Source organism: Euleptes europaea, chromosome 18 (assembly GCF_029931775.1).
Source record: "Euleptes europaea isolate rEulEur1 chromosome 18, rEulEur1.hap1, whole genome shotgun sequence".
In the NCBI taxonomy this organism is placed as follows: Eukaryota; Metazoa; Chordata; class Lepidosauria; order Squamata; family Sphaerodactylidae; genus Euleptes; species Euleptes europaea.
In genome coordinates this window covers 41057345-41079927 of record NC_079329.1, presented here as the reverse complement: position 1 = coordinate 41079927, position 22583 = coordinate 41057345, and the positions used below count along the sequence as shown (strand labels likewise).

Below are 22583 nucleotides of genomic sequence, written 5' to 3'. Positions count from 1 at the left end.
GGAGGAGTCAAATATGGAATCACATACTCTCCTACTCTTCATTAATAGAGGCATTTCTCACTAGGTTCTGTCTGAGATTACAACTTATTTCATCACTATTTTCATTAACGGATCACTTCAGGATACAATGGTTCCACATTAACATACCACACCCTCATTAGCACATTATCTTGATACTTACAGGACAATGATTAGCACATTACCTTTAATACTTTGCAGGACAATGACTCAGCTCAAACCTAACCCCCTTCTGACTATATATAACTCTTCCTACACACTTGACACTGAGAGACACTGTCCTTCAGTGTTACTCCTCTGAAGGTGCCTGCCACAGCTGCTGGCGAAACGTCAGGAAAGAAAATTCCAAGACCACGGTCACACAGCCCGGAAAACCTACAAGAACCGATGAACTCTGACTGTGAAAGCCTTCGACACTATTTTCATTGTTTTTCAAAGCCACAATAGCTCAATGGATAATGGGGGGCCTTGCTCATTCACAAAAGGCCAAAAGGTGATCTCTGATTCACATACTTTTTGTAAGCAGCTCTTATGGGATATGTTAGACTGGGAAATAGTGACAAGCCCACTTCAATCTTTTGTAGATAAGTGGATTCAAACTCCAGAGTCCTCAGTAAAAATAAAGAATTGAAGTAGAACAAATTATGCAGAAACCTGAAATTTTGTACATTTCATTGTGCTAAATGTTGTAAATGTTTAATTTCTTATTCATTTTAGCTAGACATACAAGTGCCATTCTTCAAATCTAGCACAAACTCTCACAACAATATTGTTCAAAACCACCTAGAAAAGCTGTAGAACCATATAGTGGAAGGAGACAAGCAAGCAAAGGACTTGGTGCAATAATCTTTGAAGTCACAATATGTGATCTCTCTTCAGGCCTTTCTGTGCTTCAGGCTTGCTATCAACTGCCCATTGCAGAAAGCATTCTGCTCTCTCCTCCACCTGAAGACCAGTGGTTGCAACAAACAGAGACGTGGTTAACACCAGTGTAATTTCAGAAGGGGACACAGACAAGACAGGAACAAGGAGCCAGGGAGAACAAGGTCGCCGCAATATTTGTTTTGAAGGTTTTTTTTTTTTAATTATTCCACTACTACCCAACCCCAATCCATATCATGGATCCAAGGCAAGTTACAAATTCAATTAAATCCATTAAAACAACAGAATAAAGTAAAAATCTACATGTACAGCATCAGAAGGAAAATAGCTATTACAGTGCCCTCCAAATCTGTTTGCAAGAACCCCCTCGTATGCCTTCAACAACTCCCCACAGATTAGGAGGGATGATAAAATCCAACTAAAACGTATTTTGTAGTTAAACCTGGTTCATCATCCATACCTTCAGACTGAAACTCCATTGGAGATCTGATGAGCAGTCCAAGAGGGGCTTGCATGTGTGTGGAGACTCCCTTATTTCCCCCAATATCCAGAGACTGCAAATAAAAAATCCCAAAGGGGCCCATTTTCACAACTCTTGAGATTCAGGGATCCCCCAAAAAAACCACGCATCTGATACAACAAAAAGGGAACCATCCCTTTGTGTGCTGAAAAGGTTTAAAAAGAAAAAACAATTTTGGCACAAAAAGGACTAGCTTTGAAGGTGTTTCTGTATAGAGAAGAATACAATTGTGCTCTTCTGCAACAGAAAGGCAAAACAAAATAAAATTCCCTTAAAATAAGTGCTTTGGATATTGAAAAGCTCTTTTAAAATAGTTTTTAGGCAGACAATGGCTAGGTTGGAAGTGGTTGCTATTACCTTGTTTCTAAGTCATATCACATGGGCATGCTGTTCCAGGGATTCCTAATTTTCAGGACAACTCCTCAGATCCTGCAGACACCATTCTTTCTTTACTCGGATGCTTCCCCTCAAACATATTCATCAAAGAAAACCATATCCTTTAAAAATCCCGACTGAACAAAAACTAACTGAAATGTCATTTCCTGCCCTCTCATTTTAAGCATGTTCCAAAACCAACATTTAAACTTCCTTAATCTTTGGACAACTTCAACAAATATGTTTAGGGTATGCTCTTGAGTTACCACCTCACTCAGAATCGCTACCACCTCCACACCTTCTGTCTCACAGGTTGTGGGTTACATGTAGGTCAGGCAGTCACAGTTTACCACCTGTCTTGCCTCTTTTAAAATATCTAGAGAGCCAAGACCCTTTAACATACCAGGTCCCCTCTCTTACACAGACATTACCAGACAAGGTAGTCCAGTCCCTCTTAATAATAACCCCTCGCTCAGACACTGCACAGAACTGTTGGGGGCTGGGACTCAACTGCTGCTTCATTCACACACTGTCACCATTTTTTCACATCCTGATGTATAGTTATATATAAACCAAGATCTTAGCTTGTGTGTGCACTTCTTCCCTTGAGACCCTATAGACAAAGCCCACAGGGTCAAACACACAAAGAGTTGACTTTTATTTATGGTTTGAATATAACATTGGAGAAAATCAGGTAGCGGTTACAAGGTTGCTTTTCAGTAGAAGTTTGAGCTATTTCCTTATTCTGGCATTTGCCGTTCTTTTTTCCAAGTTGGCTTTTTTCCCAAGCGGGAGTTTCAGCCGCTCTTCTGCCGCAGCAGCGTCGCCCCCCCCCCTCGGCTCAGCCTCACCCTCCACTGAAATGAGGGCTGTTTTCACTGGTCCCTCCCCAACATTCAATTAGCTCTCATTGGTCGCTCTTAGGGACAGGCAGAGCCTAACTTGTCCATCATGCCATGTCTCACTCCATTTTTACTTAACTTTCATATTTTATTTATCTTCAGTAACTGGGATAAGGTATTAATCTATGTATCTGATTCCAAAGTGAGCCCCCCCTGCCTGCAGAGACTGAAATCTGCAGATGGCGGCACACCCACCCCAACAGATGTTTCTGCAGACTTGGGGGACCCCCCTAGATCTGCAACATCTGAAATTAAAACAACGGGGAGTTTAAATCCCACAGATTTTTTTAAAAAGCATTCTCTGCGCACCCACAGAGAACACACCTACCATTCGGGGCTGCCTATAACCCCTGCTGGCCCAGTTGGGAGCAGGGTACACAGCTGCTGCGCCCACTGCAGTGGCGTAGCCTGGGAGCCACTAGCACAGGCCCATCCGCAGTGGAGCCTGGGAAACATTGGCAGGCCCGTCCGGCTGTAGCCAGGCTGGAAGGTGAGGGGGAGAGGGAAAGATGGGATCTCCCCCCACGGGCCTCCCCCTCCAGCTCTGGGTGAGTGGCTCCAGGAGAGCTGGCAAGAGAGTGGAGCTGGGGGGGGGGGCTCGCTGTGCCTGCCCGGAGAGGTGTCAGCAAGGGCTTCCATTCGGGACCGGATAAGCAAGCTCTGTTCTCTCCTCCCCCCCCCCCCCGTGCTCATTCTTTCTCTCGCTCGGCATTAGCGTTTCAACAGACATCTGCTGTGAGCTAGCTGGAGCCGCAGGACTATGCCTGGGAGCCCGAGAAATCGCCCAGTCCTTTACTAGTCAATTTCACCAGTATGTCTCGTAATGGGTAATTACCGGCAAATACTTCCTTATTGTAAACTTGTATCCTTTCCCATTCAAAACAGCTCTGCTGCATCTCATCCTTTTGTGTTCCGCCATTATGTGTAGTTCCCTATAAAGATGACCAGTATTTTCCCCCATCTGTATTCTGACCTTAAGTTTGTATGGACCTACTGAACTCGTTTTGCCTTCTTAATAAAACTTTTAACTTGCTGCACCGTCTGGAGTGAAGTTTATTATTACTGATATGCAATGAAGTCCTGAAGTCCTGACAGTAGGTCAGAATCCCAGTTTTCCTTAGCCTTCCTCTTTATTTTTATTTTAGTTTATTTATTTATTTTTTTGTCTAGTGAAAAGTTAGTATTAGTATGTCTGCAAGATCCTCAAATCCGCTCTCCGCGGGAGAGGACCTTCGTCAGACCGTTATTGATATTGATGTTGGCCAGGAAGAAGCGACCCCGGAGCAGAGCTCACCCGGGCTTACCGATTTCCCTGGGATGCCGACATGGACCTACTTACCCATGCAAGCCGAGCAGCGACGGAGAATTGGGGCCAGTGAATGGGCAGTGTCGGAACCTTGGGGCGGGTTGTACTGAGGACCGCTAACCGATTGGTACAGAGAGGGGGAAGAGCAAAGCCGGGAGGTCATTCCTAGGGAATGGTTGGAAGGACCCTCGATCACCCACGCTCCAGTCACCCCAGCCCCCATTGCCACGGAGGAAGTCATCCTGCTACGCGGACAGAATCAGGCGCTGGCTCTACAGAACCGGGACCTACAGGCACAGATGAGCATTCTGCAAAGGGACTTGGCTGCAGTTTTGGGGGCAGTGAGGGATCTCAGAAAGCCCTCATAGCAACCCCGAGCCAGCTCGCTGCCCGCCGCTGAACCACCCGTCTGTGGAGAGGCGCCCTTACCCAGGCGCCCTACTGCCAGGGATCTGAAGGTGTCCTTTGACGGATCCAGCGCACAGTTACCCCATTTCCTACTCCAAGTCTCTGGGTTCATGAAGGACCAAGGGGAGACTTTTCCCTCGGAGGAAGCCCGGGTCAGGTACGTGATCAGCATACTGGAGAAAGTGGCGGTGGAATGGGCAGTGACGGTGGCAGAGACTATGCCCGGGGTCTTGAGGTCCCTGGATGAATTTTTGTCTGCTCTGCGACGCCGTTTTGAAGACCCTCATAGGGGGGAGAAAACCAAGATTGCCATGTGTCGTTTGAAACAGGGGGCCCGCTCCATAATTGAGTATGCCCAGGACTTTCAATCCCTATCCTGTAAGATAAGGGAATGGAGTGAGTCCACCAAGGTTCAGCACTTTCGCGAAGGACTGCGTTGGGAAGTGCTGGACGGCTGCCTGACCCTGGGAGACCCAGAGTCGGTAGAAGAATGGATTAAACTGGCGGCCTTAGTGGAGAATCGTAAGCAGATCCTCCAGTACTCCAAAGATCGCCCGTCAAAGGAGCCCCCCGCGGGTCCCGCCAAAGGGGGCAATGCAGCGGAACCGCAGCAAGACGGAAGGAACTGAGGGGGCTTCAGCCTGGAAAAGGCGCGCCGTTTCAAGGAAGGAGCATGTCTCCAGTGCAGGAGGATGTGCCATTTCATGGCGAAATGCACCAGCACATCGGCGGAGTTGTCAGGCAACCGAGCGTCCCGAGAACGGGAGACTACCCTGACTAGGACCCTGGATCGGAGAAGAGCAGAGGGGACAGCCAGCCGACGTGGAGCGGTGGCCCTTCAAGCGGAACCGGCATCTGGTCCGTACAGCCTTAGCCCTCAAGGCCTCTCCAGAGACCCCTCACCGGCCAAAAACGAGGACAGCCTTCTGTGAGCGAGAAGGCACGGAGGGCACCCTCGGAAGATTCCAAACCGGCTCCAAGTAAGGTGAGTGACCAGGGGGAAACTTTACTGCTGCCTATTGTGTTGCGGAACCGCCGGGGAGGGGAACCTGTTGCTGTTGTTGCTATCCTGGACTCCGGGTGCTCCCGGACTTTAATAGATCAGGCTGTGGTGGAACGCCTGACGGTCTGAACTCTAGAACTGGACCAGCCCTTGCATTTCCATCAGATGGATGGGAGTGATCTACGGGGGGTCCAGTCCATTTGTGCTCCCGCAAGGTGTTGCTGGGGGTGGGGGACCACTGGGAACAGATCCACTTCACGGTAGTGCCTAAGATCTCTTATCCGATGGTTCTCGGTAGCAACTGGCTGGCGGGACACAACCCTAGTATCGACTGGGAACAGCGGCGGATAGTGTTTGGGGCCCCCCAATGCGAGAGGCACAGCCGGGACAACATACCTGGAGGCGAAGGAGGAGATGCCGCTACGTTTGAGGCACTCACGCAGCCCCTGGAGTATAGTGACTTTGCGGATGTGTTTGAGGGGACTGACTGTGACTTATTACCACCTCACCACAAGACGGACTGTGCCATAGAACTTACTAAAGACATTAAGCCATCCAAAGCCCGGGTCTTTCCCATGGGCCCCCAAGAGAAGGCGGTACTGCGGGAATTCCTGGACAAGAACTTGGAGCGGGGGTTCATACGGTCATCCAAGGCCACGTTCTCGTCTCCCTGCTTCTTTGAAAGGGACATCTGATCTCAGGCAGTGTGTGGACTATAGGGGACGTAACACAATTACTGAGACTAACGCTTACCCCATCCCTTTAATTCCGGACCTCCTGAGTGCTCTCCAGGAGGGCTGTGTTTTCTCGAAACTTGACCTGGCGGAAGCTTACTACCGGGTCCGTATTAAGGAGGGAGATGAAGCAAAAATGGCTTTTTCTTGTTATGGGTTATTTGAATTCATGGTTATGCCATTCAGTCTATCGGGGGTACCGTCGTGCTTCATGCAATTAATCAATGAGGTCCTGCATGATCTACTGTTTAAAGGTGTAATCATTTATCTGGACGATATTCTGATCTACTCCAGGGATCCCGAGGAACACCGGAATTTGGTGCGGGAGGTTTTGCGTCGTTTAAGGGACAACCATTTCTATGCCAAGCTTTCGAAATGTGCATTCAATCAGAGCCAATTGTCCTTTCTCGGGTATGTTGTGTCCCCCCAAGGTTTGATCATGGACCCCGAGAAGGTCCAGGCAGTCAGGGAGTGGGAGCCCCCCAGAACTCGCAAGCAGGTTCAGCAGTTCTTGGGGTTCGCAATTTTTTATAGGAATTTTATGCAGGACTTTGCCAAGGTAGCCTTACCAATCACCAATCTGCTCAAGACTAAGGGGAAGGGGCAGGAGGCTACCTTTGTGCAATACCAAGTGCCATGGACTGACCGGTGTCAGGCGGCATTCGAGACTCTGAAAGAGCGTTTTACCTCCGAGCCCATTCTGGCTCACCCGGATTGTTTGAAGCTGTTCACCCTCCAAGTAGACACCTCGGAGAAGGCCATGGGAGGTGCGCTCCTTCAGAGGGATGACCAAGGGGTGCTTAGACCCTGTGCCTATTTTTCTAGGAAGTACTCTGGCCCCAAGCTAAACTGGCCGATTGGGGAAAAGGAGGCCATGGCTATCAAGCATGCCCTTACGGTCTGGCAGAAATTCCTAGAGGAGGAGGCGGAGCCTTTCGAGGTTTGGACGGACCACCGGAATCTTGAGGCTATATTGGGTCAGAGGAAGCTATTGGCCAAACAGCTTCGCTGGGCACTTTTTCTCCAAGTTCCGTTTCAGCATTAAACACATGGCGGGGAAGGAAAACTGCTTGGCCGACGGGCTATCCCGGATGCCGCAATATGACTGTAAGGTCGAATGGCCGGTGGGATCCCTTTTTACCCGGGAACACCTGGGCTTGGAACCGGAGGGGACAAGCGCGGGGGTTTTGACCAGAGCCCAAGCCCGTGCAGCGGCGAGGGAGCTAGTCCCAGAACCCCCTTAGGAGAAGGCTGCCTGTACCCCCCCCATCCCTGGCGATCCCAGGAGATCTTCCCGAGACAGTCACAGAAAGGGGGGGAGAAACCTTTCAGCGAGAGCGGGGGGGAAAGGCGGAGGAGCCAGTCCCAGACTCCTCTCAGGGGTTGGCTGCCTCTACCCCCCGATTGAGGTCGCCCCCGGGCCCGGGGAGGTCCTTCCGGATGAGGAGGAAGAGGGAGGTCTGGACAACGCGGGCAGGCTGATGCGAAGTGGCCCATGGTGCCGCAAACGAGACAGGCTCCCCTCTGAAACCGGGGTTCGCGGTCTTGAGAGGGTCGCATTGGTCTCCGCGGGTTGGGCGTTGAACCCTTAGAGGGAGGCTTTTGACTGCTCCCCTCTTTGGTCCGGCGCCGAACCAGAGAGATGAACTGGAGGCGGCTTTCCACCTCTTCCGCCAGCAGGATCCAATCCTCCAAGATGTCAGGATCCCTTCGCATATATGCCCAGTTCAAAATGTCAGGGTGTAAGGCCTCCCGGAAATAGTGTATGCGGGTTGCTTCAGGCCAGTCCACTATTTTACTGGTGAGTCGTTGAAACTCGTCAGCGAATTCCCGAACTGGGGTTGAGCCCTGTCGGAGCTGTAAAAGTTCGGCTTTAGCCCTTCCAATAGTCCGTCCAGGGCTAAGAGATCGTGACGGGCTTCACGGTCAACGTCCTCAGATGTCCAGGGCGTCGTTTCCGTAAGGCAGCGCCACTGAAGCCGAAGAAGTCCAACTAGGTGGTTAATTTCCACATCAGTCTGCAGAGCTTCCACGAGCACATCATGCGGCAGAGTAGGGTAGTCTGGGAAGGCAGATGTACCCAACAAAAGGGCCCAACGTAGAAAATGGTTAAAAAACTGGTTACATCCCAAGTTTTACCTGTCTAATAAAGTTAAATGTCAATTTTTAATGAATGATTCAGTTCCAGAGGTTACTGTGGATGTCGCCAATTTTTTATTAGAAGTGCTAAATGTCCAAAAACGTATAACCTCTGATATCTGATGTTACTGGCTATGATTTTATCTTATCGGTTTTAAGATTTATGACCATTGTTCGTATCAATTGTAACAATTTATATGCCATTAAAGGTTTATGAATGAATGAAAAAAAGGGCCCAACGGGTTAAGTCCTCCAGGATTCCAGACGTGGACCCGTACTCGGGGAGACGTGACCTCCACCTGAGATGTAGGCGAACCCTCCGCGGCTCCAGCCATGCAGGTTAAAAGATGATTCCTTGCTTAATGTAAGCCCTTGGTCCGTAGAATCCCCAAAAGCAACAACCCAGGCAGGTGGTCCTAAGGCAAGTTGACTTTATTGGAAATCATGCAGGTAAACAGAGCTTGCATAAAACTAAGCCAGGAATGGCTGGCTGGTTCAATTCAGTAACATATATTGGCATAGCAGATAGTGTAGGTTGGCATGGCAACCCCTTCTCCCATGGAAGAAGAGTCAGAAGGAATGCCCGAGATAAAATATCCATTAGATCAATAATCCTTGGCTGAGACGAGCAAAGCAAAGCAGCTGTGAGAAGCTGCGAGAAATGCAAAACAACCCAGAGAGTCGAGAAGCGTCGAGAACAGGCCCACTCCTGACAAGGCTACTGAGCATGTACAGTAAAACTGTCTCTTCATTGAGAATCAGTTTCACATACATTGAGAATTGGTTTCACATCCATAAGGTGACCGAAACAGTATAAATACAGGCACAGAAAGGCTAGTACTTCAGACCTCTCTCAGAGGGTCTCAAGAAGAGATATATGGCTTTACAAATATATTATTATAGAGTGTGAATTAGATACTTTGAACTAAATCAGACTTGTTCCAAAGTGTTTCCAATCTCCGGGTCTGTTGAAATATTTCCTCCCCGTAGAGGCGTTCAAAATATTGTCGAAGGCTTTCACGGTCAGAGTTCATTGGTTCTTGTAGGTTATCCGGGCTGTGTGACCGTGGTCTTGGTATTTTCTTTCCTGACGTTTCGCCAGCAGCTGTGGCAGGCATCTTCAGAGGAGTAACACTGTCCTTCAGTGTTACTCTTCTGAAGATGCCTGCCACAGCTGCTGGCGAAACGTTAGGAAAGAAAATACCAAGACCACGGTCACACAGCCCGGATAACCTACAAGAACCAATAAATCAGACTTATTTGACTGTTACATTTTAAGTGTTGGATTTTAAAACTGAATAGTATGTAGAACTTGCTTGCTTTACTGTATACATTGCTACTATACATTGTTACTGAATATTAGGACTTTGTAATACTTGCATATACACATATATATACACAATTACATTGGAGTATATCAATAAAAAGACTTGCTTTTTTAAAGTGAGTAAAGTAGTTGAGTCCAGCTTAGTAGGTGACTATCTGAATTAAGATGACATACCACTTCTCAGGAAGGGGTCAATTCTAAGAGCATAGTCACTCGAAAGGCACTGACCCGCTTCAGTGTGCATCGAAGAAGGGGTCCAAAGGGCTTAGAAGGGTGGGGAAGGCATGGTGATATCTTGGAATGGTTAATATTGATAAATAATGTACATACTGATATTAAGCTAAATTGAATAAGAGAATAAATACATGAGGGATTTTTTAAACTAATAAGAGTTTAAAAAATAATACTTGTGTACAGTAAAGCAACAAAATAATCAATACAATACTAGATGCAAAGGACACTTTTTACAAATCAGCTATATGCACAACCTCCAGTATACTTGTACTTCCTTTACTGGTTCATCATCAGCACCATATAAACATTACATGATTTGTTACTATAAATATACAAGAACATGAAGTATTCAGCTGTTGAATTTTACAGGCACAAGTGTGCAAAAATTGCTTAACAATAGTTCCATCCCTACTGGTCTTTGAAACTCTGGAAAATGTGTTCCATACAGTTAAAAGCAAAGTGTATATAACCTGCTCTGTTTACTTATGCATGATTATGCAGTCTTAGATATTTATCCGGCTGGGGGCAAGGAGAGAAAACCAGCCTTACTTCTTGTTTGCACTAGCCACTACCAGCCACATGCCACCCTCCTCACATTGTCTCAATGCCAAACAGAGTCAACAAACAGCGGACAACGGCTGTTCTCTGCAGACAGACGCATGGCTGGCTGCTGGTGCCTGGATCCTGGATCTGATCCAGCAGGGCAGGAACCTTCAGAGCCTAAAATGCTGCTCTGCTCGAGCAAATCTCCTATCTTCACTCCCTTCAAAGAACCCCCGTTAAACCCAATACAGAGTTTCCAGTTTTGGCTTACCACATTGCAGTGCCATTTATGCAGAAAAAAATTGAAATATGCAAAACTGTTATGTCAACCACACCAGGTTTCCAGGGTTTCCCAACGGAACTCTTCCCTCCAGTTCTTCCCTTGACAACTGCCAAGAGGGCAGCCAATCACGAGGCAGGGCTTGATATTGGCTGCCCTCTTTCAAATGAAAGGGTTTTCCACTGAAGGATCCTAAGGACCGGTAAACACCTGTGCTTTCCTTAGGGTGTGGTTTCATTCCCCTGCCAGGATTTCCTTCTTCCCAGAGGGAGGTACTCCATTTGGCTCTGCCTCCCGTGATAACCATTCTGGGGAGGTGCTCACTGCCCACTCTCAAAACCCCAAAGGAGTCTGCAGTCCCCAAATGGTTGGGAACTGCAACATATACAATGCACAGAAGAGCATAATATCCCCCCCCCCACAATATCTAGAAGACCATGTTCCCTACCACTGTTGTGTATGTCGGACTATCATTTGATAATATAACTTGATGTTTGAGCTGGGAAGAGAAGAAAAATATGGCAGCATGCACAGAAGGAAAAAAAAACTGCAGGAAAGTGATGCCAACAAAACTGACCAAAACAGGGGGGGGGCTCCCAACATAAAACTAGATGGATACCAAATGGAAGACTTATGCTATCTAAATATCATAATATATATTTGAATTCTGCTTCAAATACTAAGCCGGCAAGCAGATGCATGGATAGGTTTTTGCTGCATTTTTCCTGTTCTGTAACCTAACTTCTATAGCTTTGTTTATTGGATACTTTATGCTGTCTGACTGCATTGTGTAATTCATGTTGAGTCTCATTGAGAACGGTGGACTATAAATGAAATTTTAAAAATGGCTTTAACAAGAACAATTGCTTTTAAGAGATGATGGGAAAGCGGAGAGGACAAAGGACAAGATTTATACAATGAGCTGAGTATAAAAAGGCCACAAGCTGATTAGCCACAGTTTCCATTTGTTGCACAAACTAGGGGATTACTGTAAAGAAGACGCCTTAAGAATCAACTATGCTAAGACCAAAGTGATGGTCTTTAGGAAAAAGCCTCGCAAGTTTAAGTGGTCCATAGACCAACTATAGAGCAATCCAGCACCTTCAAATATCTAGGGATGACGTTCCATGAAATTTTAACCTGCAGGGCTCATTTGGCAATTACCAGAGCCATAGTCTTAAGATCCATAGGGGCTATTCTGAAATTTTATTCTATAAAAGGGGGATTCTTGATTGACCCAGCTCTGAAACTTTATCAAAGTAAGGCGGTTCCCCAACTTTTGTATGGTGCAGAGGTTTGGGGCTGGAAGGATTATCTGGTCACAAACCTGGAGTCTATCCAAAATCACCTTCTTGAGGAGAATTCTAGCCTTACCCAGAGGCAGCCCTGCAGCCCTGATGCAAGCAGTCTGCCCTCAATCAGGGCCCGTGTTCACTTAGCCCTGTTAAGATCTTGGAGAAAGCAAAGTAGTGACACCACCAATTTACATCGCAGGCAGTGTTTTAAATTGATGGTGCAAAATGATACCAACAAGCTAGCCTGCTCTAACAACATCCTGCATTGCTACTCCATATCAGATGACACCCAGGCTGTCCCCACAGCAGGTACCAACATTTGGGACTGGGTGCTGAAGTGTGATGCTGCATCAGACAGGCAATCAATCTCGCAGTCCAAATTCTCACCACTGTTTAAACAGTTTAAAAGGGATCATGTCAGAGCTTCATACCTGGTCAGTATCCCCTTCCATAACCTCAGAATCGCTTTTACCTCCCTCCGGCTTGGATAGCTGGACGTTACTCCCGGACCTCTCGCCTATGTATTTGTAGAGCCGCTCCAGAGGACCTAATTCATTACACCTTATTCTGTCCTCTTTACACAGAGCCCAGATCTAAATTTCTCAGAGCGTTTCTAAAGGGACTAAATCTTTCTCCAGATCCAGAAAAGCTGCTCTTTCTCCTATCAGATGCCAATCCTGATGTTTCCTATAAAGTGTCACTCTTTGCTTTAGCAGCTAAGAAAATCTGAGCTAAAGCTGTTTTTAATCAGGAAACTTAACATAAATACTAGTTTCTTGTGGGTCAGACTGTTTTAAAGTAATTTAATGTTATTTTAATGTTTCGTATGGTGGATTGTGATGGCCTTCGGCCACAGACAATAAATTTTATCGATGACGATGACACAGTTTCCATTTTATTTGGTATAAATTAAGCAGGGACCCAAGACCATCCTCTTGCTGACAGGCTGCTGGTCACTCCTCAGTAAGAAGGGAAAGGCTTAATGCAGCAGGCAACAGGGCTGCTTGTGCTGCCCACAGTTCAGTGTCCTGGAGAGACCAATAGCCACCCTGAGTGTGGGCTGACCCGTGAGCCTTGAGAAAACCTAAAGGAACCTCCCCTATAAGCCTCTAATTTATTTACTTCATTTATAGTCTGTCGGGGACCCAACGCAGCTTATATTGTTCTCCTCACCTCCATTTCACCCTCATAACAACCCTGTGAGGCAGATTAGACTGAGAGTATACAATTGGCTGACGGTCCTGATCAACAGGCCATGTACAAATTGTGACAAATAAATGAGCGAAACATCACACACTTCTACTGTCAGTTTGCTATAGGGAAAAGAAGAATCCATGCCAGGCTAGTGCCAAACAAGAGGCCTAGTAAAACTATTTCCTGGAAAACAACATCATGAAGAAACAGACTATACCTATAAATAGACTGGCTTGCCTAGCAGTCTCTTGGCTTTTCAGGAACATTGATTCAGGAGCTTCTCTCTGTGAATTCAAGGTCATGCTTGCTGACTGCAGCTTCAGAGAACAAGGTAAGGAGGAAGCGAGGGACACAGGTGCCCAGTCAAGTCATGGAGCCTGGAGATCTCAAGGCCAGGAGCCAGGAGGGAGTTTCACCTACACATTCCATCTCTCGTTAGTACAAGGTCCCCCAGGTGGGGGGAAGGTGGCTTGCTTAATCGGGCCTATGTACAGCTGCAGAGTACATGGTCTTTTTTAATTCAAAAAATAGAAAATATTTATTACAAAAAAAAATCATACAGTTAACATTTTGCAAGGTGGAAAACTTCTAAAAATGGCAAGAGGTATTAAAATATGAGCACTGCTCCACTAACTGGTGTCAGATGTAAATCCAAACTGATTCTCAAGTTGACTTGCAAGTATAGTCAGATCGTTTTCCAAAATCATCTCAGCCACATTTCTTCCAACTAGGAGAAGAAGCAGGAAGTTAAGCCATGTAGGCCAGATTCCCTGCAAAGTTCCAGAGCCTCGAAGTATAGTTCTAAAACATCAAGCAGAGTACATGGTCTCATGGTAGCAACACACCTGATTAGTTAAGATTGCCTGGTTAGCAACGCATCTGATTGGTCAGCTAGAATCATGCCAATCCAGACAGTTTGAGATAAAGGGGGATCCCTCATTCTAGTCTGTGCCCTTTGTCTGGATTATACCTGCCTTTGGGTCACCTCTTGATTCCAAATTAGGGCGCTGGCCAGAACACCTGCCATGGACTTTGAAACTGGACTCAGACTGATCAGGTGACATCTAGATTAGAAGACCAATGCTTGTACAAGTGCCTTAGGTTAGATATTTAGCTTTTATTATTTTATCCTTGCTATTCACTGCTCTTCTATTGTCTACCTCTGCACATTCCTTTACCCTTATTAATTATATTTTGTGGTGTTCTTGGGTTTGGGGACTGCAATCTGACTCCAGTACTTCAGCCCTTTATTGGCAACAGCAACCAGAGTAATTGTTTTGTGGAACTCAGCTTCCAAGTGTTCCATCTTGCAGGGCTGACTTCCTGATGAACATTCGTAAAGGCTAGAGCTTCTGTCCCTTGGTCTCTTGGCTAAAGGGTTAGTTACAGAGACTGGTGGTGCTGGTTACCCTGGGGCAGGGGTCTGCAAACTGCGGCTCCCGAGCCGCATGCGGCTCTTTGGCCCGCTGAGTGCGGCTCTCCGAACTTGGTTTGGAGCCCCTGCTCTCGCACCCGGGCTGCGGAACCGACACGCCTGAGAGAGAGAGAGAGAGAGAGCAGGCGAGCGGGCGCACTGTCTCTCCCCCCCCCCACCGTGGAGAATGGCCAGGTCCCCCTTTCCCTTGCCCTCAATGGTTGGGAGGCTAAAGCCTCTAGCCGCGCGATTGCTGGCCGGGCGGTTTGGCGGTTCCTGCCCCCCCTCCGCCCATCAGCTGTTGGGCCGGGCGGGCTTCCTTTGGTAGACCTGGCCTCCGGCTGAGTCCCATTGGGAGGCCTTGTCTACCCACTGGCTTTCTTGGCGGTAGACCTGGACTCCGAGGAGGGGAAAAAGTCACCCTTCAGAGGCCAGGTCTACCAATTGGCTTCTATGGGCCTCCGGAGGCCAGGTCTACTGCCAAGAAAGCCAATGGGTAGACCTGGCCTCCCAATGGGACTCAGCCGGAGGCCAGGTCTACCAACAGGCTTTTATGGCGGTAGACCAGGCCTCCAGACGAGGCCTCCAGACGGAGAGGGGGAAATGGCAGGGACTTACAATTTAATTTTTATCAATAAATAAGATCACTATTAAGTATGATATCAAGTTTTATTCAGTGTACCTATAGTTTAATTGAGACTTAAAACTTTAATTAAAGTTTATTAAGTTAATAAACAGTGTACCTACCTATATAGTTTAAGTTTAAGAAATTTGGCTCTCAAAAGAAATCTCAGTCGTTGTACTGTTGTTATTTGGCTCTTTTGACTAATGAGTCTGCCGACCCCTGCCCTGGGGTGTGAGGATTCACCCCCAGCCGTTTGGTTTCTCTGTGCATAACCTGTCACCTTCCAAGAATAACTTCTGGCACCTTCTTCTGAAAACACAAAATTCTTATGCTCAAATCAATAGCTCAGCTGTTTGTCGGCTCCTCCCCAGGCCGCCTCCCTCTCTCTCAGCTGTTTGTCGGGTCTCCCCGCCCCGCCTCTCTCGCCGGCGTCTGGCCGCAGCTCCAGCTCAGCCTCGCCCGCTTCCCTCTCCGCCGGGCGAGGCTGGGGCCGAGCGGGTTGCAGCGGCTCCCGGCAGCAGCGCTTGAAAAACGTGTAGAGGAAGGGAAGGAGGAGGTGAGGGCAGGTGGGAGGCAGAGCCGTGCAAAAGAGCAAAGCCTGAATAGAAGGGTGGACTATCTCCTCTCTGAGGAAGTGATCGACCTCACCAGAGGACTGGCAGGTACAAGGTCGAGGGAGGGGGCGGCGCGGGTCTGTGGCGGTAGCCCTGGCGCTCTGTGGCCGTCTTCCTCCAGTCCTGACCACCAGCTCACTCTTGGGTCTCGTGCGGCGGCAGAAAAACCCCGGGCCGAGGCCTGCGTCACGGGGCGCCTCGCTCTGAGCCGCCAAGCCCTTTCTGAAGCCTTTCGGCGCGTGGGAGAGGAAGAAACGCCTCTGCCCGAGCATGTTAATAATAGACCCATGGGGAGCGTTCCCGGTCGGTGCCGCTCGGAGAGGGGGAGGTGAAGCCCGCGTCGCACTCTAGTTGGCGTCGCGTGCCTTTTAAGTCATTACATACAGCTGGGTGGCTTTGAACGCAGGGGAGTTGTTTAAATGTAGCTTTTCCCTCAAAAGAGGAAGTTTGTGGAAACCGCACCACCCCCCCATAAGAGAATAATATTTTTTCTAAAAGAGGAGGCTTAATTGTGTATGGATGGCCATTTCTGCATGGGAGGTATTGTCTTGGATTTGCCGCTCTCTAGATGCACATTTTTCCAGTTCTCAAAACTCAAAAATAAGCCCCCCCCATGCAGAGTTTTGAGAATTCAGATGTGGAAGATGAGCATCTAGAGAGCGGCAAATCCAGGGCAAAACTTCCCATGCTTAAGTGGCCAATGTTAAGTAAGTGGCGCTCGAATTTTCTGCTCCCCGGCTGTTTTATGGAAGGGTAGAAAGCGTCGCAGCGGAAGAGCTCGGTGCTTTAATGTTAGTGGTTCGACAAGGCGCAGATTCAAGAATGGGGGCAAATGTGTGTTGGAAAAGCCTGCTTTCTCCTGGTGGTTTTTTCTCACTGTGCGTTGCCTGCATCTAATGATTGTAGTTCGCACTGGAGTTTCTGCTCAGAATCACCATGGTGTACCCGGCAGGGAATTAAATACCCACAAGGTCAGGAAAAAAGAAGGAAACTTTCAAGGCCAAGGGTTGTGCAGGTAAAGGTAAAACAGCCGGGAGGTTGTGTCAGTGCCCAATGTCTATGTGGATTTATTACAGGTTAAAATATAATAACACATATAACACATATACAGCCCTGAATTGAATCTAATAACACATATTACATATATGCAGGGCTGTATATGTGTCATTAGATTTTGGGGATTGAACCTGGGACCTTCTGCGTGTCAAGCAGAGGCTCTACCACTGAGCCACGGCCCCTATACAGTCTGGAAGCTGTGTAGACTTGGTCCCTTGTCATGTGAAAAACACACTCAAATAAATAAATTTGAACCTTTTTAACTGGAGTAGCAGTGGCAATCTGCTGCAGCTAAAACAACAAATTCTTGTGGCACCTATTGTGGCATTATCTACTGAAGCCAGCCCAGTTTGTCAGATGCATGGTATTACTATCAGCTGGTAACATTTTTTTATTCTGTCCAAGGCTCAGTATCAGATCTGCATATGAATTCCAACTCTCTAGCATTGTGCTGAAGTCTTACTAAGGAACTTAGTAACACACTTAGACCAAAACCTCTGGCACTGCGCTCACATGATTTTTTGAACTTAAAAGTTGACAGACAACCTTTATTACCAATAATATGTAATGTACTTTACAATGTTCCTGACATATATTTCAGCTTCCTGGATTTTTTTTCATCTGGCCTTCAGATATAAAAGGCAGAGTGATTTAACACCTGTTTAGATTTGTCATCCATGTGACGAAATGAAAAGTATGCCGTTTGCAATAAACTTTGCATAAAGTAGTTAATTTGCATTTAATTTTAATGGTTCAAAGAATGTCAGGCAAAATGGTCGACCCTCACGCATCTTCACTTCATCAAATCTGGCTCTCTTTGAAAAAAGAGTGGACACCCCTGCTTTAAGGCAAAAGATGTTAATATATGAGTTGTTTTTTCTAAACTAAAACCTCAGTATTCAGGTTAAATTGCCGTGTCGGCACTTTGCGATAAATAAGTGGGCTTTGGGTTGCAGTTTGGGCACTCGGTCTCTAAAAGGCTCGCCGTCACTGATCTAACCCATTGAAATCTAGGTGTCAAATTCAAAAATATGCAATTAGTAGTCCAGTAAACACACAAACTATGATAATGATCCACAAACCAACACGTCCCTCTCACAGATTAAGAGCTTAGAGTCAATATCAGGTCCTGCAACTCTACCAAAATGCTTTATTTAATCCCCTTTATTTATATTTAGCAAGGGAGGAAATAGAAACTTTACATACCAACATAGATCTGTTATAAATAAAACACTGTACTCAAGACATCTGGACATTTTGTAAAATAACACTGGCATGTTTTACCAGCATTTGAATATAAATTTCTTCTAAAAGCAATTTTTTTTAAAAGCATCTTTTGTGCACTGCATTTTGGAATTACTACATTTTTCTTAAATCAAAAAGCAGCATGATATATTAGGGTAGAACTTTATATAACTGAAGCACAAAATCATTAGTTCGTTAAAAGTCAAATTCTATACATGTTATTCAAAAGTGAGTCACAATGGGTGCCTTGGGACGAAAACCAACATTTTCTCCAAGAGCAAAGGTGGGTGTTTTTTATGCTGTGGGGAACGAGTTTTGCTTTTCCCCAACCTCCTTTCTCTGCCTGATTCTTTCTTCCCATAACTTGAGTACTTTTCCTTTTGTTTCATTGGTTTTTTTCGGCGCTCAGCATTATTAGTCATTAAAAATCTATTGATTGCCTCTTTTTTGTTAAAAATAACTCCCTTTTTTAAAACCTTGGAACAATTTTTATTTTTTTAATAAGATATTTACATCCCACCTTTCCTTGTGGTTCAAGGAGGCTTACAATAATAATAAAACTCACTTCCAGTTAAAACTAGACTAAAATAACAAGCCCAAATCTCTCCCTCCCCCCTCAAAAAATGCCTGCCATTCAAACCAACTAGCATTCTGCACAGCAAGGTGGGGAGTTTGATGGGAAACATCCTGGTAAATTTTGTATCAACACTTTTAAACAGCTGGTTTTTCTGCAACCAGGAAGAAAGACAGTCTATAGAAGGTCTTTGGATCCAACCCCTACTGCTACAACGCTTGGCAAAAAAAGCTGGGGACTGCGCAGAAATCACTAATATGACAAAACGTACCCACCAGATTGCGAGACGTGACGGTGGTTCCGCCCCCACCCCGGCCCACCAAGTTTCTATAAATGAATTTCATTTGCTGAAGTGACTGCAACTACACCAAGATAATCTTTCATTCACTTACCACTGGATCTGTTTTTACGGTTTGATTTCCCACCTGTCAGAAGCATCTTGAGACTGTTCCGGAACATGACGGTTCTTGAATCAGCACACCCCAGAAGCTGTACAAATATAAAAATAAAGTGTATCCAAGTGTCAGCAATGAACATGGCACCTTGCAGAGTTACACAGGCAACAAATGCCAGAGGACTGACCACTCCCCAGGAGAGGACGACCTATAAGCAACAATGCAGGACGCACCAGAGGGAAGGAAGCAAAAACAAAAGACAGCCAGGGTGTGTTTGTGGCTGATGCAGTTACACATAATTAAACCTGTTATATTTGGAATCAAGGTTAAGGAGACATACCAGAGGCATCACAAAAAGATGGGTCCCCGGAGGAAAGTGAGAGAAGACCATGGGGAATGTCTCAGCAAAATATCAAAAGGCAGAGGAGAGGCTTGGGGAATTTTTAGAAAGGATTTTAATCAGTATGTGGTGGTAATGTTGCTTGACCACATATGTAGCACAGAAGACAGCAATGTTTAAGGTCACCAAAGTCAGGCAGATTTTACATATCCTCCAAAGGTGCTCAGCAGCCCAAAAGCATGTGTCAAGATAGAAAGAACACTGTACAATGAACGTTCATTTTACTTGAGAGCATTCCAGAACAACCGAGTACTCTCCTGCCCACAATCTCTGGAGGCTGAAATCAGGCTGAGCTTTCTCCAGTTGAAGAGGGAGTACTCACCTCTCTTCAGGTTTGAGACTTCCAAAACAAATGGAATCAACCACACTGTGTGCCTCTTCAGCCTAATAGATGACCTATCTCTTGGCTCAACAGAAAAACTGGACATCTATGTACATCCTTTGATGGAGATTGTTTGAAACGTTTGTGTGGCTGTCACCAATATGCAGATGACACCTAAGTGTACATCTCTTTATCTAAACCATCAGAAGTTATGGTCTTGGTGATAAGCCCATGCCTGGAAGTGGTGATCAAGTGGTTAAGGCAGAACAAACAAACTCAATCCAGAAGAAGATGGAGGTAATGCTGGTATTGAAGGCCAATTGTATGAGGTCAATACTAATACTTCTCTGAGTTGGTGGAAAGCCTGAGAATAACACTGCACACAACTCTGCTCTTAGAAAAGCAAGTTGGAGAAGTACACTTTCATTTTTTTCATATTGACTGAACCAGCTGGCTCCCTATTTTGATGGTGCTACCCTTTAGTTATTTTATTTATTTTTAAAGTTATAGCCTGCCCTCATTCCCAGCCAGGCCAGGCTCAGGGCAAGGTAACAACATTTAAAACAACACAAAACTTCAGTTAACTTGCCATACTAATTCATGCCTCTTTAACCTCAAGGCTAGATTACTGTAATATATTATATGTGGGGCTGACCCTGAAAATTGTTCAGAAACTACAGCTAGTACAGAACGAGACTGTTAGATTATGTGTGTGTTAAGTGCCGTCAAGTTGCTTCTGAGTCATGGCGACCCTATGAATCAGTGTCCTCCAAAATGTCCTATCTTTAACACTCTCCTCCAACATCACATTTCAAAGGAATCTACTTTCTTCCTATCAGCTTTCACACCCATATATAGTAATAGGGAATATGATGGCATGAATCTACTTGATCATGGTTGCCAGTCATACATCCTTACACTTAAGAATCTTTTCTAGCTCCTTAATGGCTGCCCTTCCCAGTCTCAATCTCCTTCTGATTTCTTGGCTGCAGTCTCCCTTTTGGTTGATGATGGAGCCAAGGAATGGAAAGTCCTGAACAATTTCAATTTCCTCTTTGTCAACCTTAAAGTTGAGTAATTATCCTGTAGTCATTACTTTTGTCTACTTGATGTTCAGCTGTAGGCCTGCTTTGGCACTTTCTCCTTTAACTTTCAGCAATAGTCGTTTCATGTCTTCGCTATTTTCTACCAGTAATGTAGTATCATCAGCATATCTCAAATTGTTAATGTTCCTCTCCCCAGTTTTCACTCCACCTTCATCTACATCTAATCCAGTTTTCCTAATTATATGTTCTGCATACAGGTTGAAGAGATAGGGAGATAAAATACATCCCTGTCTAACACCTTTGACAATTGGAAACCATTCTGTTTCTCCATATTCTGTCCTAAGCATGGCCTCTTGTCCAGAGTACAGGTTGTGCATCAAAATAATCAGATGTTGTAGCACACCCATTTCCTTTAAAACCTGCCATAGCTTTCTGTGATCCACAGTCAAAAGCTTTGCTTTAATCTATGAAACACAAGCTGATTTCCTACTGAAATTCTCTCGTGTGCTCCAGTAACCAACGTTGATTTGCAATATGATATCTAGTGCCTCTTCCTTTTCAGAATCCAGCTTGAATATCAGGCATTTCTCGTTCCATATATGGTAAAAGCCTTTGCTGTAAGATTTTGAGCACCACTTTACTTACATGAGAAATTAATGTGATGATCCAATAGTTGCTGAAATCTTTGACATCTCCTTTCTTGGGAATTGGAATGTAAATTGAAAGTTTCCAGTCTGTGGGCCATTGCTTTGTTTTCCATATTTGTTAGCATATTCTTGTTAAGATTTTGATGAACTCTGTTTCTGTGGCTTGGAATAACTCTGTGGCTTGGGATATCTTACCTGCTCCTGGTGATTTGTTTCTCCCAGTTGCTCTCAACGCAGCTTTCACTTTCTAAAACTGTAGGTTCTTCTTCAAAAGATTCTTTTTGGAAAGCATCTTTTATCCTTTCATCTCTTTTGTATAGTTTTTTAGTGTATTGTTCCCACCTTTTTTATTTTGTCCTGTTCAGTTAATGTTGAACATTCAGCATGCCTAACCATGCTTTAAATTTCCCCTTGATTTCTTGGATCTTGTGGATCAGATCTCTTGTTCTTGCTTTTTTGTTGTTCTCTTTTGTTTTTGTTAAATTACTGGCTAGTTTACACTAGTATGATGGAGTGGGGTGGGGTGGGGAGGCAGTTATTAATTTCCTGGATTGTGCAGGTGGTTGGACTAGATGACCTTGGTGGTCTCTTCTATGACTCTATAATCATATTACACTGGCGCTTCAGCAGCTTCACTGGTTACCTATTTATTTCTATAACAATTCAAGATGCTGGTTGTTACCTTTCACAGCCTGCAAACTGCACATGTAAAGGACTAGCTTTCCCCCTGTGATCCTGCGTACCCACTATAGTCATCATGCGCCTCACTTCTGACAGTTCAGGCTGCTTCAGCTATAGTCCAATGCATGTTCATTTTCAGTGCTCTCTGGAATAGCCTGCCAGATTTGGTATGGAAAGCTTCTACACTTTCTTCCTTTAGCAGAAGTAATCTTGGGCAGCTACTAGTGACAACATTTTAGTGTGATGTGTTTTATGTGTTTGAACTATGTTCTATAATTGTGTACATTTTGCCAGCCACCTTAGGCATTGTGGAAAGCTGGATATAAATATTTTAAATAAATATAAACAAATCAGTGGAATTATCAGGCAGAATGGGAACACAAAGGTATGTTTCCATCAAACCT

At 45.6% G+C, this 22583-nt stretch overlaps 1 protein-coding gene across 2 annotated transcripts in view; it reads right to left on the bottom strand.

The window, feature by feature from the left end:
• The window catches only part of TANC2 (tetratricopeptide repeat, ankyrin repeat and coiled-coil containing 2), a 287584-nt gene extending 268410 nt beyond the window's left edge, over window positions 1-19174 (bottom strand). For both annotated transcript variants that reach the window (XM_056863337.1, XM_056863338.1), the window contains exon 1: window positions 19081-19174. In XM_056863337.1, the coding sequence (XP_056719315.1) occupies window positions 19081-19147 (67 nt within the window). In that variant the 5' untranslated portion in view covers window positions 19148-19174. The remainder of the gene's footprint in view (window positions 1-19080) is intronic.
• Between the last annotated feature and the right edge of the window lie 3409 nt (window positions 19175-22583).